Below are 22,992 nucleotides of genomic sequence, written 5' to 3' on the forward strand. Positions count from 1 at the left end.
TCAACGAGAGGTGGGTTTTGAGGAATTTCCTTTTAGGGTATGGGAAGGTTTGCAGCAATAGTTATGTGATTTTCTTGAGTAATGTTGATGTAAAATTTTATGATGGTAATTATTCCTGCTTTCCCCTTTCATTTCAAGTATTCATGTTCCTTGTCTGGAGGAGAGTTCGAGCTCATGGTATTTGATACAATAGTATTTTTCCAAAGTTTTTTTGATACTTTCTTTTTTGGCAGGAAGGTTTTTGGCTCATGGGATTTGGCACAGGGCTTTGGAAAATTTTGTCTTCTTCCATTGATAGCAGATGTGGAGTCTACATCTGAAAATTATCCGATGGATTTTTTTGACAAATTGTCATATGGGCTCTATGCAAAACTGATATTATATGTGTTGTGACCGCATTTTGTATGTGGTTTTGAGCAGGGTGTATAAACTGATCTGTTAGATACTATAGGTTTATTTTATGAGCTGTGACCGGAGGTTTTCTTCCCAGGGTTCTTTCCTTTGATATGCTCTTTGAGTCCTGTGTAAAAATTAAAAAATAATAATAAAAAAATTGAGTGAAATAATCAACTTTTATTGAAAAAGAAAAATATTATATTTTCGGTAATGGAGAAACCGGTCTGCAACAAGCGGTGGGGAAGATGCTGTTTGAATAGTCGGCGATCTGTTTATAAATCAATAAAAACTTCATCTCAGACTATAAAACCTTAAAAAGAAAAAAAATATCATAAAAGCCACCAGGTTCGAAATGTATACAGACTCACCAGAGACTCTCAATCTGGACAAACAAATCCCATGCGACACACAACAACGAATCAGACAAAACAATTCTAGTGCGTATTGTCATCTTTCTCACATGTTTCCTCGCAGTGACAGTGACAGTGATTTGGCATGTCTGAGCATATCCTGGATGAACGTGGTTATGTTGTTAAATGAAGAACCCCTCGCCATCACTGCTTTCCTTGCCGCGTCTTTCAGCTTCATCGCTTTCTTCTGCAGCTCCTCGCTTTCCATCACACTCACCACTGCATTCTTTATCTCTTCTCTTCTCACCAGCCTCCCGTCGTCAACGTCCATGTCCTTAAAATCCAAGCCGACCTTCCGTATTTCTTTAGCGAATCTGCGATTGAGGAACTGATCACCGCAATAAGGCCAGCCAATCATGGGCACTCCCATGCTTATGCTCTCTACTGTTGAATTCCACCCGCTGTGCGTCAGAAATCCTCCCACCGAAGGATGCGCAAGAACCTTCAATTGCGGCGTCCATTTCACAAACAAGGCGCGATCTTTGGTTCGCTCTTCCAATCCCTTGGGCAAAACAGCAGCCTGCCCCTGAGCAATATCGGAGCGGAGAACCCACAGAAAAGCATGCTCGCTCTATTCCATACCCAGCGCCAGCTCTTCCAACTGCTCTTGCGATTTGAGGGCCAAGCTTCCAAACGAAGCATACAACACAGACCGCGGGCGTTGTCTGTCGAGCCAGTGCAAGCAGCTATCGTCTTCCTCCCACATAGACAGCGTTGAGTTCTCCCCTCCTAAAAAGTTAGGGAGAAACACAGGGCCTATTAACACAGATGGACACCCGTTGATGGAGAGTGCCGCTGCCGTCTCTGTCCCTCCCAATTCCTCAAAAGTGTTCACAAGCACGTAGTCCCCCGTGTCACACATTCGTGACTCAAAGGGAAACGCTTCATAGAGCAGATCAGATGTAAACTGCTCGCGGTAGAAAGATATCAGATCGCTGGGCCATAGAGCTGGTATATTCCCCGGTAGGCTAGTGATCATTATCTCCGGACGTTTTCCTTCGCTCACTGAGACCACCACACCTCCAAGTTAATCCTCAAACTATAGCACAAGAATAATTTTTAAGTTAATATTAAAAGTAGAGTAGAAGAATACCTTTGACAGGAATGTGGCCCTGGGAAAGAAAAGAATGAGCGTATTTCTGAACAATAGAGACAGTGGCACAAACAGGCCAAAAGACAACTCTTAGCACTCGCATATTGGTGGCCACTGATGCGGTGCAAGACATACAAGAGTCTGCCACGATGCACGTGATGGGAGGAACGCCATGTCCATTGTGACATTCAGTGCGGAGGAGAGTCTCCAAGGCGTCTCTACGCTTTGCCAGCGCTGTAAATAGCTCGCCCAGGTGGGAGGTGCGGCCGTGCTCCGGCGGTAAGCTGTCCGGGAATGACAAGAATCGGAAATTGGATTTGGAGGCGTGCGGTCGCGACTTCTACTTTGCACTTACAAACACGCGTTTGTGAGTCCATCCCTGTGCGGCCAAGAGATCTGCGAGATGAATGAAAGCGTTGACGGGGCCCTGGGCAGGAAAGGGCACCAAAACTGCGTACACAGTGACATCGTTTCGACCATTCATGGTTATTCTCAAGTGGGGAACGAATTCAATGCCACAAGTTAATTTCTTGGCTTCTGAACAACGATTTATAAGGATTGCACGCTCAAGCAAATTGGAGCAGACACTGAACTCCGACTTGATCAAAAGTCTCTTCATTTTTTGTTTGGCCTGCCTGCTGCTTTTCTTTTGTAAACAATTTTTTTATCACTGCACCCTCCACTTTTCTTCTTTCTTCTTTTTACACTTTTTTGTTTTTGACACTCCTAATAATATTTCATAATTTAGTTACGTTAGGGCCATATTGTCGAGCTTTAATTTTTTCTCTAGTGATCTTTAATGTATTCTATAAGGTCAATGTACATCGAATTTGTAATGCTCATGATCTTAAAATTATTTTTGGAGGCCTCGTGAGCATTACAAAACTATGAGTATATTTTACCTCATGGAATACAATGAGGACCATTATGTTATATTTTAAATCAATGGTGGAAACTAAATATTATAAAGTCTACCCCTTAAAACCATCAATCAATTCCACCCTAGTCAAACCCGTACTTTCTCATAAATTTTTTTTTGGGAAAGATTTGGAATGGTAATTGGCACATTTTCATATTATTTTCCAAGATTATCCAATATTTTCTACAAAATTTTACTATTGAAAAAAATCAAGTCAATAAAATTTATATTTTTTTTGAAAAAAGAAAAGATTCATCAATAGAAATTATTATTTTTTTCAAAAAATAAAAGATTCACCAAGATTTTATATCTTTTTTGAGGGGAAAATTTCTTAATGTTATCTATTGAGGATCTCTATGATATTTATTTTTTAATGATGATCATTGACATGAATGTTTATTGTGTGATGTTGTGAATGGCATTCTCTTCTCAACAAATGAAGGATAAAGATATAACTTCATGTTGAAATTTTTATTACATCTCATGGTGGTGATCCATGCAATAAATGATTTAATGATGTTAGATATGGCTATATTAGAGATATATGGTAGTGTAAGAGAAGAGCTATTACCAAAATAGTTAGCTTTTAGCATATCTAAGATGATCTTATTCACAATACTCTTAATCTCATCTACAATACTCTTAATCTCATCTAGGGATATATCTCACCTAATAATCAGCTCATGTGGACTGACCAAGTATCCCAACACTTGTCCATAGGTTTCTACATGCAAGGATACTTTTTACATTTTATAAGTTGCATAAATCATATGATAGTTGTTTTCAGCTTGCATATTTTTTTAATGAAAATATTATTTGATTTTGCAATATATCTTGTCAACTTTAAATATAATTGGAGCCTCATTGTAAATCACTTCCTAAAGATGTTAGAATTTGACAAGCTACTCCAACTTCAGCTAAGGTTATAAAGCTACTCGTAAATGTAAGTTCACATAGAATAATCTACTTATGGTAGTCTCATATATTTCTTCAATGTGTTTTAAAGAAAAACATCCTTACACATATTTATATACTACATATCACAATTTGAGTTAGGATGAACATGCTTTTTATTTAGCACATTGTGATCTACATATCATAGGGAAAAAAAATTCTATTCAAGATTGATCTCAAGACACTCAAGGTTGACCTATAGAAAATTCATGTTTTGATTCCAATACAATAAAATATTAGCATTGGTATTTTCTAGACATTATTTAGTTGATTCTATGCATTTTAAGCTTCCATATTCTAACATCAAATTATGAGATAATTGTAAATATCTTATATGTTTAAATATATGACACCTTCATTTATTCTTACTTTTAGAAACAACTATACAATATAGTTGAATCAAGTGAGTCACTATGACCATTTCTCTAGAGTATGCGAACTGAGAAGTAGGTGAATGTTGCTAATAGGAAAAAAAAGATGTATTAATTTCCTTGGTAGTAGGCTATAGAGTTTATTGCATCAACTATTCCTAAGATGCACTAAGAATGTCAAACTATCTATGAAAGAACTTAGGGATGATGTTAAATACTTTGATATCATGTAAGGAAATGATCAACTTAGAAAATAGAGTTTGATATTGCACTATATAGTACGTTTGATCTTTGGTCAAATTCTTACTAGTATCATTTGTTACTTTCAGTCTATATGAACATTGAAAGTATTTAAGAATGCTTTAATGAGACTATGGAATGAATGCAATGATCTTTGAGAAAGTTTAATTTAGAACTGCTATATATTTAAAAAATTTAAAGTGTGTGAAAATATATTTAATTAGGAAATTGATACATTCTATTATATATGGCTTAAAATGTGCAAACATTGATAAAAATATTAATATTGTAAAATATAAATAAAAATAATGTAGTTTTTAATTTCATGTAAAAATATTTGGTACTTTCTTATAAACATTTTAGTATTGTTGAAGATAAATCATTCTTATTTTTGCTTTCCTTTTCAAATAACCTATTAAAGAAAAAAAGTTTTATATTGAAAAAAACAAATTGACTATATATGGAAGAATTCAAAAGTAAAAACAAAATCAATGGGTCCTTGGTCTATTGGTGAAGTTGAAAATTCCTTAATGAGCCAACTAGTGATCAGAGCCTCGCTAAGTGCAAGGCTCCAACATCAAAAAGGGATGAGGTTGGGTTCGTGTCTTCAGTGAATTTGGTGGATTTGACAAAATAGATACCCTTAACTCTTAGCCAAAGAGGTTCTTGTGCTCCCTAGTGAAATGGGAACTCCTTAGTCTTTAGCTCTTAGCGAAAGAGATTCTCATACTCCTGTATCAAACAAAAAAACGAATTTGTCAACAAACCTACATAAAAAACCAAAAAATAATATAATTCATGCATAAAATATACAATTTCATCTGCATACTTAAAATAATATAATGCATGCATAAAATATACAATTTCATCTGCATACTTAAACTAATATAATGCATGCATAAAATATACAATTTCATCTGCATACTTAAAATCAATAATTTTATCTGCATGGTTTCCACGAAGTTTGGACTAAAATTAGTGGGAAGCGTCGGTTAAAAGTGAGAAGTGTGGGAAAGAAAGAAGAAAAGTAGTGGGCGCAGCAATTAATATAATAAAGACTTTTGAGCAATTCAGAGCTTAGTGCACTCTAAAAGGCAGTTGGAATCCCAAACCAACAATTTCAATCCCACCCTTTAAAACTTTACTCATAGATTTGCTCTTGGAAGGCGGAATTTCGGTAGGGCCAAAACTTTTTAAAAAGCAATAATGATTGCGATATAACTGTTCAGATCTATTTAGCATTGACAAGAACATACACTTGTCACAGAATTTGGTTTGTTTGTAACATAAATGTATGATAATCCAAAAAATAAAAAAATTATTATCTTATTTTTAATAAATATATATATATATATATAAATATTATATATATATATATAAAATTTAATTAAATAGTAGTATAATAGAATATTAGAAATAATATTATCAATTAGGGGATTGAAAGTGTTCTTAACTAAACACTTTCAAGGGTTAAATAGAAATATAAAAATATAATCATATTTTGATAATAATTTAATATCAATTGTAATATAATAATATAATATACTAAATTTTAAAGTGAAATAATGAACAGATATAATATCTTTACCTATATTAATTTACAAATACGTATACTAGTAATATGTTATATATGTTAATGGGATTAAAGACCTTAAGGAAGACCATGAAGAGCGCATTAAGGAGCTTGGAAAATGACTTTTATAAACTTCAGTAGAGTTTGAGCGCAGTGGTGGATGTGAGTATGTCCACCATGGAAATACCAATGTTGGTCTTCATAGACTCAATGAACAGGCCAAAGCTCTTCATACTATTTCTCAGGGATAGTCTTCCATTGGTAGCACCAAGATGACCAAGAAAGCTAAGGTTCTGAATGCTGGTACCCGTAAGAAACTGAGGGCTCCCTTGGAAGATGTGGATGCAGATCTGGATGCGAACGAAAAGCCCCTACTTGGTCCATCGATGAGGCTCTGTAGCAAAGATAAGGGTATGACCTTTATTGACAACATTGTAGACACCTACAAATGTCTCATTAATTCTACACTAATTATTCATCTATTGAATTAAGTAATTCTTTAAATATTTGATTAAATTAACCATTTCTTCTAATCATTGCCCTTCAACACTTCTAATTATTCTATTTCTATTCTGAAATAATTTTAATCAGTTAACCCTATTTCAATTATTAATTAAATATTAATTATTTAATTTATTGTGACATTTTCCTTGGTTAAATAATCTTTATTATTTAATTAATTCAATCTCTAATGTTTAAATAATTTCATTTAAATTATTTAAATTAATTAGCTTATTCCTTCAAATCCCCAAATTATAATTCCACTTAATTCCATCTAGTTTCATTTCATTTTCTCCCAAATTCGAATTTTAATTAATTTCATCTAACTCCAAATCATCAAATTCATATTTCACCAAATCTGGATTTCAGTTAATTTCATGTGCATTTCAGCATTCGAATGACCAAATTCAATTTCAAATTCCTACAACACATGCTAAAATCAGAACTGGTTGATCAAATTAGTTGTCTAATCAGTTAACTCAGTTAACTCATCAATCATCCCTTTTTAACTCAAAATCAATCCACTTATCTCTCCAATCAATCCAGTCTTTTAATCAATCAATCCAGTCAACTAGCTAATCTATTCAGTCTACTGGTCAATCAATTGAGTTCACTCTTCAATCAATTTTGTTAACAAATCAATCAATTGAGTTCACTGATCAATCTAAATTAGTTATCTCCCAATCAACACTTGACTTCAAATTCTCACCTCCTTTGTGTTGAAAATCTATAAATTCAACCTCTTTTTTTCAATTCCAGCTACAATCACAGTCTTCAATATTGTTGTCTATCTTATGTAGGAAATCAAGTGCAATACTTGAGAGCCACCTACATCAACAATAATGGAGAAGAGAAATGGAAGCCTTGATATGTCAATTGAGGGAGATTTTAATTAGTTTCATTTCTATTCAATTGATATTGCATTATTCTATTGTCATTTAGGAATAATATTGATTAGATTAGAGTTGTGATTCGCTCTTTGATATCTGATTATGCAATTTACGCTTATTTACTGCCTGAAAACAAACATCATTAAGAAATTTAAGAATATCAATGAGGATGTCATTCAGAAGAATGATAAATTGGTCAAAATGTTGTAGTTTTGATCTTTAGTAGTTTTGTGTTGTTCTTTCCTATTGTTTTGTGGGGCTTCTTTGCCCTAGTTTTTATGGGATGGTTTGCATCTGTTTTTCTGTTGGGTCCTAGATGGTTGTTGTTTAAGATAGTTTTTGGCTCTTTTTTTATGACTTTGGGTTGCTAGTCCCTGTAAAACCAGTTTTCCCCTGTAATCAAAACTAATTTAACTTAAAAATATGACAATTGATATTTTCAAAAGTTAAATACAAAAAAAAATGATTTTGCTACTCTTCATAAATATCAATTTTGAATAAGTAATACTTATTTAATGAGTTATTTTATTTATTTATTTATTTTATTTTGTATACTTAAACAATTATTATTAAATTATTCTTTTTTGATAGAGGAAGCAATATTTGGTGGAATTCATAAAATGGGTCTTAACATCAATAATATATAAGAAGGGTAGTGCCTTCATGTAGAAATAAATATGATATATTAATAATCCTTTGTGGTAAATATAAATGACAATATTTGGGCTAATCGAGAAAAGGTCACCAACAAAGAGGTTTGGTAATTGTTTGACGTTCTTTTGGTCTCATTATATGAGGGGTACAAGGGATCCATGGGAAAAATAAACTTTATCATAAATAAGTCTTAACGTGATCCCTTATTTTCTATGATCCTTTTTGTTAATGTTTTGTACTCCTATTTTACGGGTTTGATATACTTTTTATATATTTTTTGTTTTAATATTTATTGGAGCAACCCCCATGGTCATAGTTTTTCTATCAACTTTTTTCTATTAGTAGTAGACTGTGACTTTGAGTTCAAACAACTTGATGTGAAGACTTTCATTCTCCATGGCACCATTGAAGAGTAATTGAATACGGAGAATCTTGAAGGTTTAGAAAAACAAGGGTAGGAATATTCATATTGCAAGTTGAGGAAAATTTTGTATGGTCTCAAGTAAGGCCTGAGGTAGTGGTACCTCAAGTTTGATATTTTCATGGTGAGAATCATTTCATACGATGTGAATATGATGAATTGGTGATTTTTTTTTTGCTAATCTATGTTGATAATATTCGGCACTAGCATGATTTTTTTTTGTGATATGAAACAATAGTTAGCTGAAAATTTTGCAATGAAGGACTTAGGGCTAACAGAGAGGATTCTTGGTATGACCATAATTTGGGATATATGGAAGAAGGAAATCATATTGTCACAAGATAAATACATTGACAAGGTCTTGGACAATTTTAGTATGAAGGATTCTAAGGTTGTTAGAACACCTTTAGCTTATCATTTTTATTTATCATCTGCCATGCATGACAAGACTCAAGAAGAAAGAGAAGAAATGAAATTTATTCCTATTGGTTGAAAATTTTATAAATTGGAAAGGTTTAAAAAATGTGGGTTTTAGCCACACTATGTAAGATTAAATCTCTCCTCACAAAGGGGAAGCTACCTTCTTATTGCCTTTCCACTAAGGAACTAGTATCTATTCTAAAATCAACTACTCTATTCTATCCAAGGGCATTACAATCAATCAATTCTCTATTTTAGAATGAATTTTTCTTTATAATATTTTTTTTAGAATAAGTGGTTTCACTTCTTTCAACACTTGGAACTTTCAAGACACTAGTACGAGCAATAATAACTAATAAAGAGTTAAGTCGAATGAAATAACAACTCAACAATGTACCAATGCAATTATTACAGTTAAGAAACTTGTGTAGCACAAAGGCTTCCACAATTTCTTATCTAATTTAATAACAAAGATAACAATATATTGAAGCAAAAAGACTTTCAGATATGATATTACCTAAAACATACACGAGAGAGAAAATTTGAAGCTCAAATATTTATCAAAATTCTTTATCTCTCATAAATCTGATATCTAACTTCTAAACTTGATATTGTAGCTCAAAAACTATCAAATATCAAATTCAAATTTCTTTTAAAACTCAGAACAATAACACTATATACTTCAAATAAATCCAAGGTCATATAATTGCATTAACATAAGAATATTGAACTCATATTAAATAATGCTTCAACACAAAGTTTGAAGACACAACTACTCCTTTATTCACGTGAAAAATGCTTCACAAAATAAGCTCAAAGTCTCAAAATGCTACACAATTCGACAAAGTTTTGTTCTAATGCTAAAACATGATAAATTAAAATGAGCATCCTCATATATATAGGGGAGGGGCTATGAGAAAGAATAGGAAGAATTTCAACTAACAATGACTAAGTCAAAAGTAGAATTCTATTTGACTTAGGACTTGTGTATTCCTACATGCATTAATGTATATACAAAAAGAAACTTGAACTATTGATTGACAACTACAAAAATGCACCTACAATTGAAAAGCATAAAATTGACTAAGTGCCATCAGACACTTCATTTTGATGTTTTTTTAGAAACTCTTAAAATTTAAATAGAACAATCTTCATCTAGGACTCATTGGGACCATGGGTGTGACTAGTGATGACCGTGACCTAAGTAATAGAATCTCCCAAACCAATGTAAAATTTCTTGTGTTTCTTCTAGAGAGATCCTAAATTATCTAGATTGACTTGAAGGTCTACTATTTTCTCAATCGAGGATATGAAAAAATCCTCATCAACTTCTACACTTATTAGCAAATTGAATTCTTTAACAATTACATCCACATGAAACATATTTTGATTTTCATCTAGGAGTGTGCATGGAAATTTTGATATCTTCTCTACAATTTATTTTCCTTTATCCACACATTCCTTTTGTTCTTTACTCAAATCTTTGATGAGTCACTCTAGGGTGTTCATTTTATGTTCTAGCGCATCCCATTTCTCAATGTACATATCTTGATTGGGAAGTACTCCATTATCAACCTGGACATCCAATTCAAAGTCTTCTAACTTCAACCAAGCATAAAATTCTTTTTCTTGTGTTTCTAGTTCCTGAAAAAGAATATCTAGTTTTTTGTTCACTTTGGGCTTCACACTCTCCAAATTGTTAATTATTATGATAACAAAGCTCAATAAATGTGTCACTAGATTGGGAATTCTATTGATCCATTCACCAACTACCCTGCATCATGAGATGACTCACTCGACCTACTTTAGGACTTGCTCAAAAACTAATGGAGTTACTGGCTCAATTATTTTTGAAGATTTTGTTATCTTTATTGGCACAATGGTGAGTTGTTTCACTTGTTCTTTGAGCTTATCCTTTTTAATCTTATCTTGCCACAAGGGCATCAAAATCTACATGAGAATCTTCCTTAGTACCATCATGACAGTTCAATTATATTGATGGGATAATCTGTGGGTTGAGCTTTATCAATGCTCATGTCTAGAGGAGGCACAATGATCTCAACATACTTGTTCATGGGCTTGTCCACATTGACTCTATAAAGGGTCTTCACCTTCTTTGTAGTCTTGGGCTCAATAGGAACTAGTTTGTTGAAGTCGAAGTCATCTAGGGAGATGACTTGTTTTTTCCTCTTAGGAGTATTTGAAAGCAACCAAGATGGCAAGGAAGAATCATCTTCAGCCCTTGTAACCAATGTCTAAGAAAGAGTTTCATGTCCATGTACAACAGTAGTCATAATAGGTGCAGTGGAAGTCACAACAATAGGTGGAATCTTTATGGCAGAAATATTTGGAATGTGTCACGTCTTTGACATGAACTTATTAAATTCATCGAGCATGGTAGTAGATACTTTAGACAAGTTTGGGAAGGAAGAAAATACATTTTCAATAGTGTCCTGAGGAGTATCTAAGGTTGACTCACTAGTGGTAGAAGAAGGAATGGTATATACAAACACACTAGAAGCAACTAGAGTATATGAGATAGTAGATCCAAAAGGCATAGACTCAGAAGTAGAAACTCGTGGAGCTACAGTAGCTAGAACAAGATTTGTTATCTGAGGAATAGACCTCTATGTATCTTCACATTGAGGAGATTTTGGAGTTTCTAGTAATCTTTCCTCATCATATTCCTCTTCTTGTTCTTCCTCAAGTACACCTTCTTCCCTTGATTGATCTTCATCAATAGGTTCATCTTCAAATTCTCCTTCTTCTAGCTCTTTTTCTTATTGTATAGCTTGAATAGAAGACTCGCCTTGATCTTTACCTCTACTCTTTCCCACATAAAACTTGTACTTAAGAGCCTTTAACAGAGTTATAGGATCTTGCCTATTCTTATTTTTAAGATCTTGTTTCTTTCTTGTAGGTCCAACAATATCATCCTTTGATCCAGTGTTGAATACTTTTAATTGGATCCCCTTCTATGTCAACCAAACATTGGTGTTTGCAAGGATATTCTGGAATCTTGTCATTATTGAAGTCACTTCCCTGAGACCATTGAACAAGTGGAATTAGTGTATTGGCAATATTATTGCTCACGTACATTGGATCCAAAATATTTCCATCATCCTTTAGACTTTTAAGACTATCTGCTAGGTTCATATTTTCAATCTACTCCAAGGTGAGATGACAGTAGGTAAGTGTTCTAATATCTTCTTTAGTCTTGTAGTCAATCTAGATTTCCTCTATGTGAAGCACATGAGTATAGCTCTTTTTCAATTTATTCTTCATTCCCCTATAATCAAAATCATTTATACCCTTGAAAAAATTCAGTATGACTAAGATTCTCATTTATTCATCCATTGCTTTGGCTTTGTAGATGAAAGAAATAGAATAACTCTCAATGGTCAAGAGAAATTGAAACCAACTTTATGGGAACCTGATTGCCATTCATGAACCACAACCATCTGTTGAGCTAACTTCATGAGAACAATTTTATCAGATGGATATCTAGGAAGCATGAAAGGTTGATCATCAAAACATCTTGCACTAAGGTAGGTGAAAGTAGGAAATTGCAAGAACATACACCCATTTTGGTTGACCACATCCTAGGCCTCATCAGATACTCTCTTCTTTTGAAGATCTTTGGTAAGAATTCATATGTAATGATAGAAGAAATCCCCATTGACTCTCCTGAAATGATGTAGGCTATTGTTTAGAACTATCTAGGAATAGTATTCATGCACTAGAACCTATCTTCTATCTCCCTCTATGGACAAACCTAAAGAGTGCCTCATTGATGCTAAAACATACACCAAGTAATAAATCATATAAAACTTCAATGTGATTGGTACCTTGATGAGTTGATCACATAATGCATCACTTATATGTTTACCTCAGGATCTCTTTTCCTTGTTTTTCCCGATGACATGGATATATTGATACATCCACTCATGATATGTCTCAAAGATAGGAAAACCATTTACTCTACTAAGAAGAGTAGATAAATCATTCACTTCCTCAATGAAGTCACTATGGTGGAAGGTCTTAGGCCATCTAGTAATGGTGGGCCTTGGAGTTTTTAGCTAGTTACCATTCATATTTCTTTTGTACTTATTTGAGTTTTTCACATAACAGGCTTGGGTTGTCTGCATGTTAATGTCAGCATACATGCCTATGCTTATATAGGTGTAAAATTGGAGTTTAACTCTGAAAATAAACATGAAAATAAAAACTAACTCTTTTAAAAGAGTATTTTGTCCATTTTTCAAATTGATGACGGAGACTCAAATCAAGGCGTTTTTATGAGGACTAAAATGTGGCCAAGGGGAGTTTAAATTTACCTCAGTTTTCATTCTTAGAGCACGTGGATTACAAATTAAACAAAATTGGTAGGGGTTATCCCATGTTTGTGCCAAAGTTAAAAATGTGGATAACAGTTTTGTATTCATAAAGTTGTTGGGAGTCTCAATTATGATATGGTATGTACTCACTTGGACATTCCTCATGCAATGGGATTAGTGAGCAGGTTTATGAGTTATCCGAATAAAACACATAAGCACATAGTCAAAATGATTCTATTGTAGTTGAAGGGAACTTTAGATCATGCTTTGTGTTTTGTCAGGATATATACACAATTGAAAGGCTTCATTTATTTTGATATGGTTGGAGTCTTAGACAAACAAATCTCAACTATAGGTTATGTTTTCACATTTATGAAAGCAACAACTAGTTGGGTTTCTATATTACAACAATTTCTTGTTCTCTCCACTACTAAGGTTGAATATATTTCTCTCACTAAAGGAGCAAAGGGGATGGTATGGTTGAAGCAGTTGTCGGATGAATTGGGCTGAAAAACAACATGTTTCCAACATATTTTTTGTGATAGCAAAAGTGTTATTCATTTGGCTAAGAATGTTGCATTTCATAATATTACCAAGAACATTGAGGTGAGATATCATTTCATTCAAAGTGTTGTTGAGGAGGGAAAGTTGAAAGTTCAAAAGATTGATACTAAGGTTAATTTGACTTATCCATTGAAAAAGATAGTACCAAGGGAGAAGTTCAAGTTTTAGATGACTTCTCTTAGCATTGTCAAGATCTGACAATAGGCCTAACATTGGGGAAAATCTCTGGAGGTTTGTAAAATTGGTTGAGTTTCAAGTGGGAGATTGTTGGAGATGAAACCCAACGATCATTATGTTTTACCTCCAATATATCTTGTCTCTTCATATTTTAGATAATGTTATTCATATGTCTATTTATTATGAGAAAGTTGTTGTATCTATTCTATAAAAATAGTGATTAATAAAGAGATTTCCCCTACGTGAAAGTGGGTGTAGCAATATAGTGGACCACTATAAATTTTGTATTCGTGTCTCAATTATATTTTGTTATTCATTTATAATTTTGCATATTGAATTCATAAATACTTCATAATTAATATTATACACCTATGTTCCTTGTTGAATGACCCATACCATATTTAAATTTTTGAAAGTGAAAGTTTATGGAGTGATATCTATTCAAATGACATCTCACCTTTGACTACCTTTTTTTTTAGAGCTTGTTTTGGCTAGACATCTCAATTGGTGAGAAATGGCATGATTTTTTTTCTAATGTTATTTTAAGGTATGGTATTAAAAGCTAAATAAATAGAGTCTAGATTTAATTTTGGAGTCTTGGTTGGAGGAAACAACATCACATTTAAATCCAAAAGGAGAAACAAATTGTTGGAATGTGAAAATCCAATCATAGTACATAACGTTATAAAGAAGAGGAAAGATGAAAAGTGTAGAGAATGAACTGAAGGAGTTGCAAAAGTTTTTTATGTCATTGAAATATTTAATGTTGATGAAGGGCGATGTAGAGAAATTTTTGAAAGAAAATAAAATTTCAAGAAGGCATATTGATGTTTAGCCATTGTAAAATTATCATTAGATTACGCATTTGAGGTCAATGAACAACTAAGAAGATAAACATTTATTTATGTGATGGTTCATTTAATCCACTAGAGAAAAGATTGGATTTATAGTTGAGATGATGTGGATCCAAGCTATAATTTAAATCCTCTTTCTTACATACCAACTAGTTTGATGCATACAAATATGGATATTAAGGTGAATCAAAGGTTTACTAGGTAACACTATTTATTGATATATTATTTACTACCTATATGGATTTGGAGAATATTTTAGAGAATTTGGAGTAATTTTATTAATTCCATTCTTTACAATGTTTGTTTTATAGGTTAAGGTGCTTAGCGTGATATACATGGAAAGATAGGTCAAAAGATGATAGATAAAGGTGATAGTTTTCCATCATTACAAATCTATAATAGCATGAAAATTTTGAGTTCTCCAATTATAACTATCATAGTGGGATGTTTATCAAAATATATTCTACAAGTTGAATATAGGGGAAAGTGTTACATGACACCTATGTTAAATATCACATTTGGAATTATTAGTCTAGAGTGTTCTATTGGTTATCCCTGTATTGGACATTGCAATGATTCCTCTGATACTATTTTTAGGTAGGGACTAGAAAATGTTTTTTCTAGGTTGAAGGCTAGACAAATGGAGGGATTTCCATCATCTCAAGCTAGCTTCTTGCTTTGATATAGTACTTGGCATGAGAAGCATTTTTGGCTTTTCATTCTTCCTTTTCATTTACTTTTCTTTATAAATGTTGATGGATTCAAAGAATACATACATATTATGAAGTTTGATTTTTAGAGATAGGTAACAAGTTTGGTATAGAGCTTAGTATGGATGGTTTTCCCATGAGTTTATGAGACTTTAATTGATAATTATCATCCTTACAAGGGTGAAAGATAACATGGGGTATCCTATGCAAGTTCAGCTCAATATGGATTGTTGTCAAGAATAATTTGGTGTCTGGGATCTGAGAGTTTTGGATTGAGAGATCAAGAATTCAGCTTTGAGTCACACCTTTATGAGGGTTGAACTTTTGGATCATGGGTCAACTTCATGGAGTTTCACTTGATTCATGATTTCTTCTTGAAAGAAAGGTCTTCAAAAATGTGTATTATTTATGTAATCAACAAGTTTTGTGATGTAAACCTCAAGGGGGGTTCCCTTGGCAAAATTTTTGTCTTTTGAGATTTTTAGAGATAATATAATAAGTAGAGTAATATTGGTGTAACTATTGTATTACATTATTGGGGTAGTTATCCAACTAACATTCACTATATTCATTCACCTATAGTGATTGAATAAAATGTATTATCAATCATCATCAAATTGTCAAAGCTATTATTCCTTACAAAATTTTCCAACCAGTAAACTAATAACTATAATTAAACTAATTTATTTATTTAATATTTAATATAATCTAAAGTACCCAACTTAATCTAATATCCAACATCTGCCCCCTTGTTACATTAATTTGAAGAAAGGGTGAAACACTGCAAGACTTGATCATAGCAACCCTTTTGGACACATTGATGAAGCACCTTCACCAATCTTCCTCACTCACCTAGGAAAGACAAAAATGACCTCATCAATAGATTTCATAACTACAAAAGCTACTAACCTCTTCCCAACATAAGAGACTACAAAGTGTCTACAACGTCCTGTATAATGAAAGAAAAATTTTCTTCTAAAAGTCCACATTTCCTTTGAGTGTGTCAAATCCTTCCTAAAAATTTCATGTGAGAGAACAACTCTTCTCTAAGAGTCCACATATCCTTTGAGTGTTTCAAATTCCCCCCCTCGTATATAAAACTCCAACCAAATGTGATTACTCTAAATGAACTCATAAGAAATCTCTAGATTCTAGGCCCCCTCTTTCCATTACGAACACTCACAAGAAACTTGAAGATGTTAGGTCCCCTCTTTTATTCAAGAACACAAATGATGCCAAGCCCCCTTTTTTTCTTGAGGTTAAGAAATGTGAAAGGTGATTCTCATGCAATGAGTCATCTTTGAACAAGAAGGTAGCTTGAGATGATAGATGTTCTCCTCCTTCCACTTCATCCAACCTCCAATAGGACCATTTACATTTTACTTGATGCCACATGGGATATTTTGGAAGCCTTTAAATTCTTGTCAAATATAACGAACATGGCCTCAAGAATACAAGAAACATTTGACATATGGATGATCATAATGACAAAAATTAAAAGAAAAAGATTAGATGTTATATTCAAATGATAATTCATCCTTACAACTTCAATACATTTTAGAGTTACAAGAATATAAATATTATATCTCCAATAAAATAAAATCTTTAAACTCCCACTACATCCTTATTAATTCAATTACAAAGGAAATATTGATAGGTTATATTTTCTATTTTGTATAATTAAAGGCTTCCAATCTTCAAAGTTTTTCTTAATCACTAGTATAAACAAAAAATATTTGCAACTTTCAAACTTCAATACATAGCAATGTTCATGTAAGATTATTTTTTTACAACCAAGTTGAATGTATATTGTTGAGCCCCTTAACCTATTATAAAGTTTGTAAAGAGGAGAATTAATAAACTTGTTGTGCTCATAGATTCTTCAAGATATTCTAACTACCATGAGATGTACTCCAAATAGTATAAAATATTCTCCAAATCCATGGAAGTAACAAAACATCTACCAATGCGAGAATTAGTGGGAATGGGAGCCCCGATGGGGTCTCAAATGGAGATAAATCTACAAAAGAAGATGAGGATATGGATGATGATGAGGAGGTGAAATTGGCTTTTAATTTAGCCTCAATTTTGGCTCTTGGTGTTGTGGATGGAAGGTTGGATGGTGGTGTGGAAGTTCTTGGCAACTTTTTGCCTATTATGTGTTTTTTCCCCTTGGCTTTTGGTAGAGGGGTGTCAGGCCCCTGTGTGTTTTATTATATTCTAAATGAAGCCCTTGTGCTTCCCTTCTCCATTTTTTGGTCCAAATTAAAGTTTTGTGGTTTCATGATTTTCTAGGTGATGTTTGTGGCACCTGAATTGGGTTTTCCATTGCCTTTTGTAACCATATCTCTATTTTAGGCAATGGTGTTAAGGAAGTTTCTTATAAGAGGGCTTTAATTTATTCTTTTGATTTCCTATGTTGGTGGTTGTGGATCAAATTTTGTGGGGCTTTCCTCATAGAGTTTCTTCTCCACTCTGATCCCTAAATGTGTTGTTTATTCTTTCATGGGGTAAACATGTTATGATATTTCTATATAGGATATGTTTATTGCATACTCTATTTGGGGCTCTTAATTGTTAGACATGTTTTAGTCTAGGTATTTGTTTTTCCCTTGAGCCTCACAGTGTTAGGGTGTATGTGTAGGGGGTTTCTTCTACTCATTGGTTTTCTCTGGCTACAAATTGGTTTCCTATGGTGGAATGGCTTTTATTAATGGCCCCTATTCTTTATTTTTGTGTTGGATCCTATACGGGGATCTCTATGGCTATTCCTCCAAACTATTTAGTTTTTTATTCCTAAATAGGTGGATGGTGCTCAGGTGAGATTTATGTCTTTTTTATTTAGGTGTATCAACTATAGGTTGTTGCTTCAATTTGTTAATCCTTAGTTTCTTTTCTAAATTTTGTTCTAGGAGTTTTTGGTACCATTATAGGCTTATAGTATATGTCCTCTCTTGGTTTCAATGCACAATGGTATAGAGTTCTCAGTGGTTTTTGACCTTATAGATGTGGTGTCTAAATTTAGATTTGGATGAGTAGCTTCTGAATTTTTTTCAGCCTTAGTGCTACAACGTGGAGTTTCAAAGTTCTCATTGAGGTGGAGATAGTTTATCTACTAGATTTATCTCCCGTATATCCTATTGAGGTGGATACTATTCCTTTGAGAGTTTTGGGGACCTCTAGTATGGATTTTTCTATGATGGGTATTCTAGCTTCAACAAAGTGTCTGTCTATTTCTAAGCCTATTGAGGTGGCTCCTATAGTAAGGTTTGCAATAATGTCAAATTTGTGTTAGATGGACATTACTAATAGATTATTAAAAGTATGGATTGTGTGGGCTTCAGGTCCCAAGCTTTCATATGTTTTCTTGTCCTCCTTTTCTAAGATTGATTCTTCCTTTCTTCTCAATTTTGGGTCTACGTGTCTAGAATATAGCTCTTGTTGTATGGTTTGTTCATAGAAGGTAACAAGATGTAAAAATTCATAAGTTGGTTTCTAATATTTTAACTAGATAAAAATGAGAGAGTCCAAAACCTTATATAACGGTTGAAAGGAAGATGAAAAGTATCTCACAAGGTGTGAGAAAAAACAACATTAAGACCAACCACCACAACAAAAACATAGAAGCAGATGAAAATAAAAACTAGAGCTAAACACTAAAAAATATTAGACCAAAGCCAACTAGCACCAAAACTTGCAAACCCCCAATAGACATGAACAAATGGTTTAACGAGTGGGACTTTCAACATCCTACCACTCGTAGCTAATCTCCTTTACTTTCTCTTGAAAATAAAGGCCTTTAATATTATCCTTAGTAGGGGTAAAAGAAAGGGACTACAAATTAATCTTAGAACTACCACCAAATGGCTCCAAATCAGTACCAACAGTAATCTCTGTAGACCTATTCATCTTGGTGTATCATCATTCAAGCTCCTCCTTGAGAAATTTCATGAAAGAAAATGTTTTGCATGCTATATCCTTGCTATAGGCAATAAATTCTTCTTAATTTCTTCTCATCACCTCTTGATTTCCTTGGATAATAGAGATAGCCCTTATCTTTTCCATTCTTTCTTCCTTTGAAGACACCTTGGCACTTATTTGCTTAACCTCTACATCCAACTTGTCCCAATTTATGTGTCCCTCTACAAAATCATTAGTAGCAATCCAAACTCTATCATCATTATCCTATGCAAATCAATCACCAATCCCTGCCTCTACCTCAACCAAGGCCTCAAGTCTATAAAAAAATTTATTTGAAAAGTGAAGATACGCTAGGAGACAATGGATGATTTCATTTTTCTTGTTGTAGGTGATACATAATTAATTAACTTCGTGTTCTACCTCCGCCAAACCTAAAACATTAGGAGATAAAATAGGGGAGGCGGGAAGGAAACCCAAGGTCAACGAAGTTGGTTTCTAATGTTGCTCACCCCTGTTCTAGTTAGAATGTTTTTCAATATAGATAGAAAGGTGTTAATATTCTCAAGGTTGTTTCAATTTCCTTTTAGTCCTTCCTTAGGTTACCTTCAAGGTAGCCCTGTTGTAATGTCTTTGAAATGGCCTCTTGTTTACCGGTTGTACTAGTTTTAGACTTCACTTGTTCTATGGCATTCTTTGAGCTTTCTCTCCAAACCTATTTTTTGATTATTGTTGGTTATTATTTGTAATGAATAGGGGCCCTTCCCCACTTAATTTAATCAATAACAAAAAATCTATCAATTTTAGTGTTGCTTAGTAAACCTTTAATTTGCCTTACTCTCCACATTTGGATGCCTTTAATTGTAGAGTTTAAGCATAAAAGTAAAAAAAAATTATTTTAGGTTCAAATTTTATTCAAATACTCATTCCTTGTTGAACTTCCAATGTTAGTCCCTTAACCTATATGCACATAATGAGGAACCTTTATGATACATGTAGTGATTCTCCAAGGTGCTCACTATCTTTATGATATTGAATGAATCATCAAATGCAATGCTTGATTTGGCGTAGCCATTGAGGGAAGTGTAACTTTAAATGAATTCTACATTGAATCTACCCCTTCTACACCTTTTTGAATAGTACCAAAAACAATATTCAAATATTTTGGTGAATATTTTTGTAATCAAATGCTAAAGTACATGACTTCCTCAAATGCCCAATAGATTTATCATCACATCCATCATTCCTCATGAGACAAATGATCTTCAAGCACCCAACAATAGAATTTGAATGCCTTTATTTTCCTTATGTCATGAAACCTTTGTTATTCTTATCATTTGTAAAATATCTACAAAATAAACACCATGACATAATCTCTATTCACAATGCCCCATAAACACTTAGCATATGACCAATTGAATTATCTGATACCAATTTAACAACTTGATTCCTAAAATCTAAACCATTATTACATATAAAATAGAATATATCTTCATGTATTCAAATTTTAATCAAAAGTTTTTCCAATACATTGCTTTAGCATTTTCAAGCCACTATTCCCATACAAAACTTTTCAACCAACTTTTAAAACAATAACTAACATAAATCTAATTTATCTACTTAACATTTAATCTAATTTAAACTATCAAACTTAACATAATTTTCCTAGTGGGATATTTATTTTCCTTTAATCCTAGGTTTTTCTTACACTTTTATTAAGCTCTCTTAGGTTTAAAAAGGTGATTTTATTATCTAATAACTAATAGATAATATGTTGATGTTTCACTATCGTAAAATGGAGGAGCATTTACTAATATTAGATCACTTGATGGTCAATCTCTATTGGTTGGATTTTTCATCCCCTTACTCTCCTTATTTTTATATAAACTGACTACTTACAATGTATTTTCATTATTGCAGTCCTTTGAATACATTGGAAAATATGTGTATATTGATGCATGCAATCATTCTTGTATAGTATCTCTTTCAGCTCCTAATACATTAAATTATTATCTTGACATTTGCGCATCTCCTTGAATTAGGGAACTATAATTATGTTACTTCATTTTAATTTTATAACTTATTTCTCTCACATAAAGATCTTTTTTTTTTATTTAGTTTATATTTCTAATTGTATGTTATAACTCATCAATGCACCAATGTTTCATTTAAAGTTTCCTTTGAAGCCTACCCTTAGTCTTAGATATGTAAATTAAAGGTTTGGGCCTAGACGTGTTTTGGATTTTCATAAAAAATGAAAAAATAAATAAATATTGGGTGTGCTCTACATTCGGTTTGTACTTTTTAGAATATATTTTTTTTAAGAAAATGTCATAGTAATATCAAATTATCTTATATCCTTCTAACTATGTAATGTCTTCAATATTATGAATACATTAAGGTTTGGATTTTTAGTTTCTTTTATTAATTTGTTCATTTAATAAAAAAATCATTTGTACCGTTTTCTCTTTCATCTTTTATTTGCCTATCCAAATTTGAAATAAAATATATTTCTACATTTTTTAATCTATTTCATACAAAAAGAAAAAAATTGATTTTTCGATTAGTTTTTAAAAGTTTTCAATGCTATACAAATCTATTAAAATGAACAATTTAACCTCGAAATGAAAATTCTTCACAATTCCAAATAATTAATTAGATTATTCTTGTGGCTCTTGTAATCGTTCTTCTTCAATTTGGTGGAAGGATTCTCTTTGTGGCCATCTTATACCGTATCCTAAAGATTCACTTTTCAATCTTGAAGATTTGGAGCTTTGCTCATCTATCCCCAAAACCACTCTTTCTGGATGTGGTGTATCTACTCTTTTGCAATTGGTTAATGTTGGTGTAATTATTTATTCTTATAGAATATAATTACACTTTACTTAAGTTGACTTAGCATAATGCATCTCATTGTAGTTTGGATATGAGACACTTAGGGAAGTGTGCACATAGGGATGATGCTTGTAGGAGAAAGTCCACCTTTTGTAGTCTTATCTTGCTATTACATTCCACATTCACTGGGTGATTCACCTCTTGTGGAATATTATATTATTTCTCCTACCTACCCCTACTTTTTCTTACCTACCCTTGTTTCTCATGGAGCCACATGTCATGATTGTGTGCTCACATATCAATTTGGCCTTGCCTATATAAGCAGACCCATATTCATTGTATTGGTTAATCTAGTTGATCACTTTCGCATATTGATGAGAATACTGTTTGTTCTTGTCAAACTATTGTCTATCTTTTGCATGCTTTTCATTGTGCCCTTTTTCTTGGCAATATCTCACATGGTATCAGAGCCATTGGGGCTTCATTAATTAGTTTTGGGAGACATTTTGGAAGGCTTCTAATTTCAGATTTGAGGCACTGCATGTGTTGGAGGCATCCTAGAGCATTTTAGACCCCACCATTGCTTTCGGAAGGCCGTTTTCATAAAAATCGAGTATAAACTCGTCTATATTTGACGAAAGTTGAATTTTAGTTGTTGGAGGAATTTTTTATCCAATTCGGGTAGTACAGTATGATTTTATTAAAAAAATATATATTTTTTAATTTGCAAATATTTTAATTTAATGATATTAATC

General features: G+C 32.8%; 1 protein-coding gene across 1 annotated transcript; it reads right to left on the minus strand.

Moving 5' to 3' along the window:
• Positions 1–852: 852 nt before the first annotated feature.
• Positions 853–2,518, minus strand: LOC131068706 (UDP-glycosyltransferase 85A8-like). Its single transcript, XM_059222232.1, has 4 exons — positions 2,259–2,518; positions 1,900–2,183; positions 1,396–1,811; positions 853–1,332 (listed from the first exon to the last, which is right to left on the minus strand). The coding sequence occupies exons 1-4, from the start codon at positions 2,516–2,518 to the stop codon at positions 853–855; spliced, it is 1,440 nt and encodes a 479-aa protein (XP_059078215.1).
• Between the last annotated feature and the right edge of the window lie 20,474 nt (positions 2,519–22,992).

The sequence above is a fragment of the Cryptomeria japonica genome, chromosome 6, assembly GCF_030272615.1.
Source record: "Cryptomeria japonica chromosome 6, Sugi_1.0, whole genome shotgun sequence".
Taxonomy (NCBI): Eukaryota; Viridiplantae; Streptophyta; class Pinopsida; order Cupressales; family Cupressaceae; genus Cryptomeria; species Cryptomeria japonica.